The sequence below is a fragment of the Thalassophryne amazonica genome, chromosome 9 (genome assembly GCF_902500255.1).
Source record: "Thalassophryne amazonica chromosome 9, fThaAma1.1, whole genome shotgun sequence".
NCBI classification, from domain to species: Eukaryota; Metazoa; Chordata; class Actinopteri; order Batrachoidiformes; family Batrachoididae; genus Thalassophryne; species Thalassophryne amazonica.
In genome coordinates this window covers 33,961,631-33,975,879 of record NC_047111.1, presented here as the reverse complement: position 1 = coordinate 33,975,879, position 14,249 = coordinate 33,961,631, and the positions used below count along the sequence as shown (strand labels likewise).

The following is a 14,249-nucleotide window of genomic DNA, read 5'->3' as shown; positions in this document are numbered from 1 at the left end:
GTTAATGTTGTGTGAATTATACAAATACAGTAACATTATAATTAAAAGTATTACACTCTACAGAAAATATAAATATAGGATTCTAATATAAACAAATATAAATGTTCAAACTAAATAAACTATTCTGTTTAACAGCAAAATAATAATTTGCAGATAAGCTGTCAGTTGCCATGGTGACACAAAACAAGTCTGTGGACTAAACATGTCACTTGGGCCCCATATTGGACAATCCTGGAGTGAATTAAGTTGGTTTCCACTGCAAAATCTTTCCTGTGTGGTTTTGTTGGCTTGTGACGATGGTATTTGATTTTTAGGAAAAAAGAAAAGAGTTTATTTCTTTGATTTAGTACATTTCTGCACAGAAACAGCCTGTCAGTCCTTGACTGATGAGCACAACTCCACCTCAATCCAAACTCAACTGATCCAGCATTCGTTAATGTCCAGCAGTGTTGCAGTGCCCTGCTGCTTGGCCTTAAGACACCATCATTTCCAGGTCTTGCCATTGGCCTTGAGGGTTTAATACCACAGGTACACACAGGTTTAAGGCCTTGGTCCGTTTAAAACAACGGACATGATTTTCAAGTCCTATTGGATTTTGGCTTTTTTTCCCCAGTGAGATTTTAAAATAGTTTGGTTACTTTGTGTGACAACATTACATTATGAATTTAATACAAGGTCAAGGTCAGGGCTGCCAAAATCTGTTCATAGAGAGCACCTGCCCCATATGTTTTCAACTGTACTTGCTCTACGCAGACCCAATGATTTAAGTCTGGTGCTTCCCAGCTCCTCATTGGCTGAGCACACGTGTCAGAGTTAGTTAACCATGGGTTGTGCAGGGAAAATGAAAAAAATGCAGGGCAGATGAGAGTTGGCTAGCCCTGGTCTATGTAAACAGTCAGTAAAACATCTATGAAAGCATGACCTTATAAAAAGGTGCTGTTAGTACAGTTAGCAACTAATGAATTGCACTTTCATCAGTTAATATTTGGAGTTTCTAGCATTTACAGAAAGTGTGCAATAATTATTTAAACAAAATTAGGCAGGTGCATAAATTTGGGCACCCTTGTCATTTTATTGATTTGAATACATTTAGCACTAATGACTGGAACACAATTTGTTTGGTAAGCTCATTGACCCTTGACCTCCTTACACAGGTGAATCCAATCATGACAAAGGGTATTTAAGGTGGCCATTTGTAAATGTTTCTCCTCTTTGCATCTCTTCTAGTGTGTGGCAACATGGGAGCCTCTAAACAACTCTCAAATGACCTGAAAACAAAGATTGCTCAACATCATGGTTTAGCCAACCCACAGACCTGCTCCAAAGACCTACAACATGATCTTGCAGCAGATAGTGTCTCTGTGCATCATTCATCTTGTTAAAGTTGAGGATCACATGGATTCCAGTCAATATCAGCAGATTCTTGAGAACAATGTTCATGAATCAGTGACAAAGTTGAAGTTGCGCCAGGGCTGGATCTTCCAACAAAACAATGATCCTAAACACTGCTCAAAATCTACTAAGTCATTCATGCAGAAGAACAAGTACAACATACTGGAATGGCCATTTCAGTCCCCAGACCTGAATATTATTGAAAATCTGTGGTGTGATTTTAAGTAGGCTGTCCATGCTCAGAAACCAAGAAACCTGAGATGTTTTGTAAAGAAGAATGGTCCAAAATACCTTCAACCAGAATCCAGACTCTCACTGGAAGCTATAGGAAGCATTTAGAGGCTGTTATTTCTGCAAAAGGAGGATCTACTAATTATTGTATTTTTTCTGTTGGGGTGCCCAAATTTATGCACCTACCTAATTTAGTTTAAAGAATTATTGCACACCTTCTGTAAATCCTATAAACTTCATTTCACTTCTCAAATATCACTGTGTTTGTCTGCTATATGATATATTTAACTGAAATTGCTGATCCAGACAACCAATGATTTATAAAGAAAACCATGAAAATTATCAGGGGTGCCCAAATGTTTGCATACAACTGTATTTTATATATATATATATATATATATATATATAGAGAGAGAGAGAGAGAGAGAGAGAGAGAGAGAGAGAGAGAGAGAGAGAGAGAGAGAGAGAGAGAGAGAGAGAGAGAGTTTATTTTTGTATTTGAAACAAAATGATGCATTTTTTTCAAATTATGATCAAATGCTTCTGCATTTTACATTCCATGGTCATAAGCAATAATATGTCTTAAGTTTCTGTAGTTTGAATGAACACTACACTACCTGGCACTCTATCAGGGTCTGTAAATGTGCCCACTTTGTGAATTCTGACAGCACTTGACAAGCTGAGTGTTTGTTTTGGTGCAGTGAAATTAGTAATTCACTTATTTTAACAGTGATATTTATGGTTCTGTGTCCTTGGACAATGAGATTGAGGAGCATGTGGGAAGATTTTTTGGATTCATGTGGTCCCTGGATACAGGTGTCTGGCGATGACAATACCTATGTAGGAGAATGAAGGTGTAAGTCTTTTGAGTATTTGTGCTTCTTGGCTTACTGCAAGCTTGTGAGGCTTGCAATGCTAACCAGCCAAGTATGGTGAAGAGTAGATGACTATGTCTCTTTGGAGAATCCTTGGGTTCTGCTTGATTGACTTTGTTTCAAAGGAGCAGTGAATTCGAGAGATTCAATTCAGAAGTGTTACTTTCAAAGTGAGGGAATGACAAATATGACATTTTGACCATGTGCTGCACTTCTGGGGCATGATCCACCTTCCAGTGCTGATGACCCCAAAAACTGAAGAAGGCCAAATGAATGCAAGTGATACTACTCATCTTCATCGCTCTCTGGTGATTCTGCCCCAGCGGCCCATTTAGCTATGGTTTTTGATTCTTTTGTATATTTTTGTGTTGTCATCTGTTTGTTTGCCCATGATGTCTGTCCTGTAGATTTACATTACGTTCCGTGATCATCTCGTGCCTCCTGTATTTGTGTCGGTGTGTCTCCCCAATCCATTGTGTGCACCTATCTTCCCATATCTTGCACATGTGTGTGTCATGTATGTTGCCCTGTTCCTCCTCTGTCTTGAGTATGTGTAGGTCCTCCTCTGTGTCCTTGCCCCTGTGTATGTTTATGAGTGGCTTTGGGTTATGTGTCGGTGTGCAATTAATACAGGTAAAGAGTGCAGAATAAGAGGGCTTCTTAAAGAAAAATGAACAGGTCTGTGTGAGCCAGAATTCTTGCTGGTTGGTAGGTGTTCAAATACTTATTTGCAGCAGTAACATACTATTACTATTAAAAAAATCATACATTTTGATTTCCAGATTTTTTTTTTTAGATTATGTCTCTCGCAGTGGACATGCACCTAAGATGAAAATTTCAGACCCCTCCATGATTTCTAAGTGGGAGAACTTGCAAAACCGCAGGGTGTTCAAATACTTATTTTCCTCAGTGTGTGTGTGTGTGTGTGTGTGTGTGTGTGTGTGTGTGTGTGTGTGTGTGTGTGTGTGTGTGTGTGTGTGTGTGTGTGTGTGTGTGTGTGTGTGTGTGTGTGTGTGTGTCCATCCCCTTACTGTTTTCCCTTCATTCAGGAATCATCGTGTGCCGTGAGACTGGGCCATTACTTATTTACAGGTATTATACCAAAGGGGCTGATTACTTTTGCAATCCATCATCTTGGCTTTTATATGTTTAATTAATGTATATCAAGTTGTAGAGATTTACTTTCAGTTTGAGTCTAAGGAAGATAATTTTAGAAATTTTTATATTGAGAAGCCTGATTTACTTCTGTATTTGAAATGACATAAACAAATTAAAATGTGTGAAATACCAAGGGGCTGAATACTTTTGCAAACCACTGTAAGTGCTTAAAAGTCTTAAAAATAAATTGTGAAAACAAACAAAGGGGAAAATAAATAAATTCCTGGGTTATGGTTACCTGTTACACCATAAAAAGGTTGTGCTGAATTTGTTTCTTGAGAATAACATTAATTTAACAGCAACAATTCATTTATTTGTATTTTTACTTTTAAGGGCTGCACCTTTTGTTCTTCTTTCCCAAAATGTAATGGCTTGTATTCCTGACTAGATCAACATTTTTCATAAACTTTTGTAAACCAAGGTTCAAGTAACAATCTGACTCCCAAATGATAGTATAATTCATTCTAAAAACAGAATTGTATTTCTAGGTCAGATCCAGTATTTTCATCAGGTTCAGCAAATCTCCATTCATTAGTAAAATGACTGGCTATGCAAATTAAAGAAGGAAAAGAAACAACAACAAAAACTTGCTCTGTCTGTTCACTGAGATATTCCCCTCAGTGTAATGCAGTTAAAATTCCAGCATGTGTTCAACAGCTTTATAAGCTTCATGGAAATTAGTTGAAGTAACATGCTAAATTTCAGAAAACTTTTTATTCCATCCTTTTCTTGAAGATCTATTCCAAAATAGAATACTCTATGACCTCAGTAAGATCCAAGCTCCTATCCAACATCGAAGATGCTATCATTAAATTTTCTGAAAATTGATTCAAAAGTGATGTGGGCAAAAACACATAAGCCATTACATGCGTGTAATGGAACCTATTTGCATTGTTGTGCAACTTGTTCATGCCACAGTAGCACTGTCATGGGTGTGATTGTATGTGTATCCCAGTGACATTGCATTGTGCTTTTGTGTGCATTTTGTTCAAAATTTATTTTCACACAGGGACAATTTAAAAACTATGAGCTCATTCTTGACATATATTACACTTATTTCATGGCACCTTCTGATATGTGCATTGTATATATTTGTTTTATTTATTTACCTTGAAGGAAATCTCATACTGTTCCCCTCCCCAGATCTCCAGACCCATGTCATATCCTCCCAGCTCCCAGAACCACTTCCTATCCACAGCAAACAGTCCACCTGCCATCACTGGTGACCTGCAGGACACAAAACACATGTAAATAAACATGTAAATACTGATTGATTGACGTGATTAGAACTGATTTACACTGAGCTGTGGGATCACCTTTCAGTTTTTCTCCTGCAACAAAACTCATGTCAAAGAAAACAACTCATGGAGAGCATAATGGACAGTCAAATTCAAATTCTAATTTATTAATGTATATAGTGCCAATTCACGATGAAATCATCTCAAAGCGCTTCACACACCATAAAAAAAAACAAATTAAAAAATTTAAAACACAATAAAAAGACAACCATAAAAGAATACAAGAATAAAAACACATCAAAGCAGGGAAAACAAATTAGTCTTTAAACGTGACTTAAAAGTCTCCACAGTATCCGACTGCCGAATGTGTGCCGGGAGATTGTTCCACTTACAAACTCAAGTTCAAACAACTTCATTCATTCAGGTTTTACCAACTGAATGCTAAATTATAAGATATATGCTGATGCATATACAAACTATAATCCAGCAAATCAGCTATGTAATATGTGAGTGTCTTATATAGTGATATAAGTCCTTTAGAAACTATTATTAATACAACTGTCATAATTTCTGTTCAAATGTGAACAGTTCTTTATATACACAAATTATAGAAATAATTCATGGAAAAATAAATGTATAAGCTTCAACAAGTAATATTTGTCATACACTTGATACTGGAAGTTAGTAAATCACTTTGTAGACTGATTCACTGTGCGCCAGGTGCATGTGACACACGAGTCATGTTATCAAATAGCTGATAGTCTGGAGAAGACATAACACATGTTCATCAGTTGAACGGGGTAGTCTTCTAACTAATAATAAGTTTTTGGACCACCCTTCCTCTGTTGTGAGAAATAAATACTAAGACACTGACATCCACCAAATTTACTTTTGATAGGAAAAAACTGACTTCACTTGCCACTTAGTTTTACCCTTAATGTATCAAAAACAAAACACTAATTTATAAGGCGGATGTCTTTATGCATAAACATATGGCATAACTGCTGCAAATACAGTATACGAGTATATGTAGTTTTGCAGATATAGCTACTGATTCACTGTGTCCTGTGATTCACCATGCTCCGGTTTCCCCTATCAATCTGCCACTTCCAGGTGAAATGTGGGTGTCCCTTTGGTCCTCAACACTGAAACATCAGCTTGCTGAATCATACACAGAGAAATACACCATGTAATTGCAATGTCAAAGCTGGCATTGTCTCAGAATGCAAATGATACTCCTCATCTGAGTCTCACTTAAGTAACCGTTTGTTTAACATGAGTCATTTCAGTGGACACAATGATCCTCTGAAGAGAACTAGTTCAAGGACATCCAGTCATTTTGTTAAGTCACTGCTTAGTTTCCAAGTCTCACAAAGGTGTGGAAAGCCAGGAAGCACAAATGGTTTTAATCTTCTTTTTCCCACAAAGAAATTGGCATCATCAAATGCCTCTTTTGCCACTTTTCAGCTCATATTCTTGGACAAAGAAGGCAAATTTTGTGGAACAACTTTAGATTTTCAAAATAGGGCATCTAAAATAGCTGCATTTTTAAAAAATATCTTTGACTATGGAAAGGAAAGGAACCTGATTTAAGCACCTAAATATGTTTCAAGGCATGGGAAAGACCTTTGCATGACTATCTGGGTAAAAAATGTAAGACTGGGCTGAATAGCTTAGTTCATCCTCATGAAAATGATTGTTTGTTACCACAATCTGGTTTGGACAGACTAACCCACCCATCCACATTCTTGCTGTACAAGCCCTAACCTGTTACCAGCACAGGGAGTAAACAATAAAATAAATAAACAAGGTAAACAGCAGCATATTTCCATGGACATATGAGTTTGAAATTTTTTTTTTTTCAGTGTTTTTGAGCAAAAACAGAATGAAAGAAGAGAGTCAAATTTGTTGCTGTGCATGTCATGAAAGGTTTCTTAACAGCATAGAAACATTTAACCCACTGCACTGCTTCCAAACAAATGCACAGAGTTTGTTAAGTGTTAAATCTGTGCACTTGATTGTTATACACTGGAGACCTGAAATGCTAAAGCAGCAGGTGCAAACTTTCACTTATATATTACTACACCTCTCTTAAGAACTGAAATCAAGTGCACATGCTCCTGAAACTCCTTAATCTTTCCAGTGCATGCCTGATTTAACAAAGTTATCTAATTCCAACAAAATAGTATCAAAATGCCATCAATTTAGCATAGTTTCTAGCCTTTGCATTCTCCTGCAGAAATGTTGTCCTCTTCCCTGGAGATATACAGCATCACTGTTGCAGGTACACTGTTGCCATAGTTACTAGCTTTTCTTCAGGTGGAAGCCAGGGGCAGGAAACCAGCTGGTAGTCTGGTAACTCTAAATTTGTCCCTGAGGACAATCAATTAAAGGCAAACAGGGAAGCAGATGTATTGCATGCAGAGAGAAACACTCCTGGACATCATACACCTGATGGACACTGAGCAAAGACACTGTTCCTGCAGTGATACATCCATCCTTACTTCACCAAGACTGAAAATAGTACATGGACCGCTTATCAAAAATATATTCATGAGAAAAATTATTGGTACCTGCAATTTTCAAGGACACGTGTCAGATGAAGCAGCAGTGGCTTCTTCTGGCCTGCTTGTGACAAGCAGTAAGCTTTCAGGAGCAACTTGATAGGAATGTGTGTCTTGATTTTATTTTGTATGAATCTATTTTACTCAAAATTCAAGGGCTGAATAAACAGTAACGTTTGCGAAGACACTTACAAAACTTTGTGGACTCACTCACTAACTGACTGCATACCCTCTGAATATCTTGAGAAGGAATATCTTGAGAATTAAATGCAAAATAACTAATTTTGGTTGATGACATTTCGAAAAATACCAAAAGTTACAGAACAAGAACAATATCAAGTGTACATATAGCCAAATTAAAAAAAAGAACATAAAATGTACACTGGACACAGTTCCAGGCACCCATTCTTAATTAGCTTCTATCAAAATGCAGAACTTCAAGGTTTATGAGGCAGTTGCCTCTCTCTCTCTCTCTCTCTCTCTCTCTCTCTCTAGATATATATATATATATATATATATATATATACACAGTGAGGAAAATAAGTATTTGAACACCCTCGGTTTTGCAAGTTCTCCCACTTAGAAATCATGGAGGGGTCTGAAATTTTCATCTTAGGTGCATGTCCACTATGAGAGACATAATCTAAAAAATAAAAAATCCGGAAATCACAATATATGATTTTTTTTCAATAATTTATTTGTATGTTACTGCTGCAAATAAGTATTTGAACACCTACAAACCAGCAAGAATTCTGGCTCACACAGACCTGTTCATTTTAATTTAAGAAGCCCTCTTATTCTGCACTCTTTACCTGTATTAACTGCACACCGACACATAACCCAAACCCACTCAAACATACACAGGGGCAAGGACACAGAGGAGGACCCACACATAGTCAAGACAGAGGAGGAACAGGGCAACATACATGACACACACATGTGCAAGATATGGGAAGATAGGTGCACACAATGGATTGGGGGGAGACATCGACACAAATACAGGAGGCACGAGATGATCACGGAACGTAACGTAAATCTACAGGACAGACATCATGGGCAAACAAACAGATGACAACACAAAAATATGATATAAAAAAATTGAACACCTGTAAAAATCAATGTTAATATTTGGTACAGTAGCACTTTTTTGCAATTACAGAGGTCAAACATTTCCTGTAGTTTTTCACCAGGTTTGCACACACTGCAGCAGGGATTTTGGTCCACTCTTCCATAGAGATCTTCTCTAGATCTTTCAGGTTTGGAGTTTCAGCTCCCTGCAAAGATTTTATATTGAGTTCAGGTCTGGAGACTGGCCAGGCCACTCCAAGACCTTGAAATGCTTCTTATGGAGCCCCTCCTTAGTTGCTCTGGCTGTGTGTTTGGGGTCATTGTCATGCTAGAAGACCCAGCCATGACCCATCTTCAATGCTCTTACTGAGGGAAGGAGGTAATTTGCCAAAATCTCACAATACATGACCCCATCCATCCTCCCTTCAATACGGTGCAGTCATCCTGTCCCCTTTGCAGAAGAGCACCCCCAGAGTATGGGATGGTTTTCTTGGAGTTGTTCTCATCCTCTAAACATGGTAAGTGGAGTTGATTCCAAAAAGCTCTATTCTGGTCTCATCTGACCACATGACCTTCTCCCATGCCTCCTCTGGATCATCCAGATGGTCACTGGTGAACTTCAAATGGGCCTGGACATGTGCTGGCTTGAGCAGGGGGGCCTTGCTGCCCTGCAGGATTTTAAACCATGACAGCATCATGCGTTACTAATGTAAACTTTGTGACTGTGGTCCCAGCTCTCTTCAGGTCATTGACCAGGTCCTCCTGTGTAGTTATGAGCTTTCTCAGAATCATCCTTACCCCACAAAGTGAGATCTTGCATGGAATCCCAGACCGAGGGAGACTGACAGTCAACCTGTTGTTTCTTCCACTTTCTAATAAATAATCAGAACAGTTGTTGTCTTCTACCAAGCTGCTTGCCTGCTGTCCTGTAGTCCATTCCAGCCTTGTGCAGGTCTACAGTTTTGTCCCTGGTGTCCTTAGACAGCTCTTTGGTCTTGGCTATGGTGGACAGGTTGGAGTGTGATTGATTGAGTGTGTGAACAGGTGTCTTTTATACAGGTAACAAGTTCAAACAGGTGCAATTAATACAGGTAAAGAGTGCAGAATAAGAGGGTTTCTTTAAGAAAAATTAACAGGTCTGTGTGAGCCAGAATTCTTGCTGGTTGGTAGGGGGTCAAATACTTATTTGCAGCATAAAAAAATAAATAAACAAATAAATTATTAAAAAATCATACATTGTGATTTCTGGATTTTTTTCTTTTAGATTATGTCTCTCACAGTGGACATGCACCTAAGATGAAAATTTCAGACCCCTCCATGATTTCTAAGTGGGAGAACTTGCAAAATCGCAGCACTGTATATATATATATATATATATATATATATATATATATATATATATATATATATATATATATATATATATATATATATACATAGGGGCCAATACCCATATTGTTAATTCTAGAATAGAATTTAAAATTCTTCTTCTTACTTATAAGGTTTTGAATAATCAGGTCCCATCTTATCTTAGGGACCTCATAGTACCATATCACCCCAATAGAGCGCTTCACTCTCAGACTGCAGGCTTACTTGTAGTTCCTAGGGTTTGTAAGAGTAGAATGGGAGGCAGAGCCTTCAGCTTTCAGGCTCCTCTCCTGTGGAACCAGCTCCCAATTCAGATCATGGAGACAGACACCCTCTCTACTTTTAAGATTAGGCTTAAAACTTTCCTTTTTGCTAAAGCTTATAGTTAGGGCTGGATCAGGTGACCCTGAACCATCCCTTAGTTATGCTGCTATAGACTTAGACTGCTGGGGGGTTCCCATGATGCACTGAGTGTTTCTTTCTCTTTTTGCTCTGTATGCACCACTCTGCATTTAATCATTAGTGAATGATCTCTGCTCCCCTCCACAGCATGTCTTTTTCCTGGTTCTCTCCCTCAGCCCCAAACAGTCCCAGCAGAAGACTGCCCCTCCCTGAGCCTGGTTCTGCTGGAGGTTTCTTCCTGTTAAAAGAGAGTTTTTCCTTCCCACTGTTGCCAAGTGCTTGCTCACAGGGGGTCGTTTTGACCATTGGGGTTTTTCCATAATTATTGTATGGCCTTGCCTTGCAATGTGATTTGATTTGATACACTCAACAAAAATATAAACGCAACACTTTTGGTTTTGCTCCCATTTTGTATGAGATGAACTCAAAGATCTAAAACTTTTTCTACATACACAATATCACCATTTCCCTCAAATATTGTTCACAAACCAGTCTAAATCTGTGATAGTGAGCACTTCTCCTTTGCTGAGATAATCCATCCCACCTCACAGGTGTGCCATATCAAGATGCTGATTAGACACCATGATTAGTGCACAGGTGTGCCTTAGACTGCCCACAATAAGAGGCCACTCTGAAAGGTGCAGTTTTATCACACAGCACAATGCCACAGATGTCGCAAGATTTGAGGGAGCGTGCAATTGGCATGCTGACAGCAGGAATGTCAACCAGAGCTGTTGCTCGTGTATTGAATGTTCATTTCTCTACCATAAGCCGTCTCCAAAGGCGTTTCAGAGAATTTGGCAGTACATCCAACCAGCCTCACAACCGCAGACCACGTGTAACCACACCAGCCCAGGACCTCCACATCCAGCATGTTCACCTCCAAGATCGTCTGAGACCAGCCACTCGGACAGCTGCTGAAACAATCGGTTTGCATAACCAAAGAATTTCTGCACAAACTGTCAGAAACCATCTCAGGGAAGCTCATCTGCATGCTCGTTGTCCTCATCGGGGTCTTGACCTGACTCCAGTTCGTCGTCGTAACTGACTTGAGTGGGCAAATGCTCACATTCGCTGGCATTTGGCACGTTGGAGAGGTGTTCTCTTCACGGATGAATCCCGGTTCACACTGTCCAGGGCAGATGGCAGACAGCGTGTATGGCGTCGTGTGGGTGAGCGGTTTTCTGATGTCAATGTTGTGGATCGAGTGGCCCATGGTGGCGGTGGGGTTATGGTATGGGCAGGCGTCTGTTATGGACGAAGAACACAGGTGCATTTTATTGATGGCATTTTGAATGCACAGAGATACCGTGACGAGATCCTGAGGCCCATTGTTGTGCCATACATGCAAGAACATCACCTCATGTTGCAGCAGGATAATGCACGGCCCCATGTTGCAAGGATCTGTACACAATTCTTGGAAGCTGAAAATGTCCCAGTTCTTGCATGGCCGGCATACTCACCAGACATGTCACCCATTGAGCATGTTTGGGATGCTCTGGACCGGCGTATACGACAGCATGTACCAGTTCCTGCCAATATCCAGCAACTTCGCACAGCCATTGAAGAGGAGTGGACCAACATTCCACAGGCCACAATTGACAACCTGATCAACTCTATGCGAAGGAGATGTGTTGCACTGCATGAGGCAAATGGTGGTCACACCAGATACTGACTGGTATCCCCCCCAATAAAACAAAACTGCACCTTTCAGAGTGGCCTTTTATTGTGGACAGTCTAAGGCACACCTGTGCACAGTCTAAGTCACTCTACCTGCCTGTGTCCAACTGTAAATGTACTGTTGTCAGCTGGACAACAACCTGTGATGGACTGGGATACCATCCAGGTGGAGTCATACACTTTCATCTGCTTCATGTTATGGAATCTGATGATAAGCACTGACTTCTTTTTGATGCAGTCTATATGATCCTTTTTTAATTTTACATAATAATAACAACACTAACAGTGATCAAACTACTAATCATCATGGCACTCCCTCACTGTTGATCGAGTCACAAATGAGACATCTACAACCCCAATTCCAATGAAGTTGGGACATTGTGTGAAATGTAAATAAAAACAGAATACAATGATTTGCAAATCGTCTTCAACCTATATTCAATTGAATACACCACAAAGACAAGATATTGAATGTTCAAACTTGTTTTTGTGCAAATCATGCAGATCATTCCACAAGACAGGTGCATGATACGAGAAGGTTCTGTGGCCTGCTGACTTTTTTAACCTTAGGAATACAAAGTAGTCCTGCTTTGTGAGAACCTTAAAAATAGAACTTCTTGAACATGAAACAACATTCCTATGCTGGTCTCCCTAAATGGGAATACCAGCAGGACTCCCTTGGCTTTGTGCTTCCTTTAGAGCTTCCCTAATTTTTCTCAACTGAGGAATTCACCCAACGTATTCAGCGAGTGTGTAAGACCAATTTCTTATAACACAATTGATAGAAAACAACCAAAAAATGGTTATTGGGTTGAATGTGGTTTTTGACAGCAACGGAATAAGGAATCGGATTGATAGCAGAAGCAGAATTGATGTCGCTAAAATCTTATCGATATCCATCCCTAATAAACACAGGAGCGAAGTCGAGGATCATCGACATGCCAGTCTGCAACACTGGCACTGGCGAGGTGATTTTTGATACACTTGATGAAGTTCTGAGGTATGTTTTATTTTGTTCATTATATTCGATTTATTTTTCATTTTATTAATGTATTTCCACTAGTGACACACAGTTCTTGTTTCTGTAAAAAAAGAACTAAATTTGACACATTCAGTTCTATAAAATTCAGCTTGACGCATGAAGACTTGATCTCTATTGTTTGAAATTCAACTGCAGAGGAAATACTAATGATCCTGACTTTAATGTCATTGTGGCAACTCATAATATGTGGACAAAAACCCAGTTATGTGATACCGCTATACAGTTGTGTGTACTGTAATAAAACAGATTTTGGTGCGATTTGGAGGTTATAAGGATTTTGTGTTGATTTTATGGATTTTCTCACTTGGTTATACAGGTGGACCCTCAAAGGGGTTGACATGTATGTGAAGGACCTGTGAATTTACTTGAACTCCTTCACTTGGGCCAGCAATTCACTCCAAAGTTTTCTCAGACAAGTGTCAAAATGAGCAAATATTTGTACAAAAACAACAAAGTCTATCAATTTGAACATTAAATATCTTGTCTTTGTGGTGTATTCAATTGAATATAGGTTGAAGAGGATTTTCAATTCATTGTATTCTGTTTTTATGTACATTTTACACAACGTCCCAACTTCATTGGAATTGAGGTTGTATAAAATGAGCTCACCTCTCCACGTAGCACCTCCACGGACGTTTGTACAGACTGAGATGATGCCTGTATCGGCTTTGTTTCATTGTCCTTTATGCTGGTCGAGTGATTTTCCAAGTCAGTTGTACTTTGAGCGGCTTGCTTACATCTTTGGAGTTGGGCGGGGGTGATTCACCCAAGTTGCATTCCACCATGCTGTGTAGCTTTCCTACTAAGGAAGAGGGCCGAGTTGTGTGGATTTGCATTCCTTTTGCTTGTTCTGTTTAGACATTTATTCACTCAGATGCTTTCATAAGATGACCAACAACTGGCTATGCGGTAACGAGTGTAACCAAAGGGAGGTCTTGAAGGTAGAATATCCCATTTAAGTGGGAACATCTTGACCTGTGTCTGCTTACAACATCCTCTAACCAGACGTCCACTGCATCTGGCACTTCTGAAAAGGTGAGCAAATCATACCACAACAGAGCCATGTTCATTAACTCTACTACAACTAAAAAAATGTCATCACTGCCACTGAACATTTCTACATTGGTGTAACTTTGTGAAAATGCCACTTTTTCGTCATCATGATGCTACATGGTGGCGTAGTCATTGTGTAATTGTGTAGACTACCACATACATTATGGAGTGATGTTGT

The 14,249-nt window shown here is 39.2% G+C and overlaps 1 protein-coding gene across 1 annotated transcript in view; it reads right to left on the bottom strand.

The window, feature by feature from the left end:
- Nucleotides 1–14,249, bottom strand: part of LOC117516975 (polypeptide N-acetylgalactosaminyltransferase 10-like) — a 396,627-nt gene that overhangs the window by 98,824 nt on the left and 283,554 nt on the right. Inside the window, 1 exon segment of the mRNA XM_034177870.1 lies at nt 4,766–4,883. Coding sequence (XP_034033761.1) covers nt 4,766–4,883 — 118 coding nt within the window.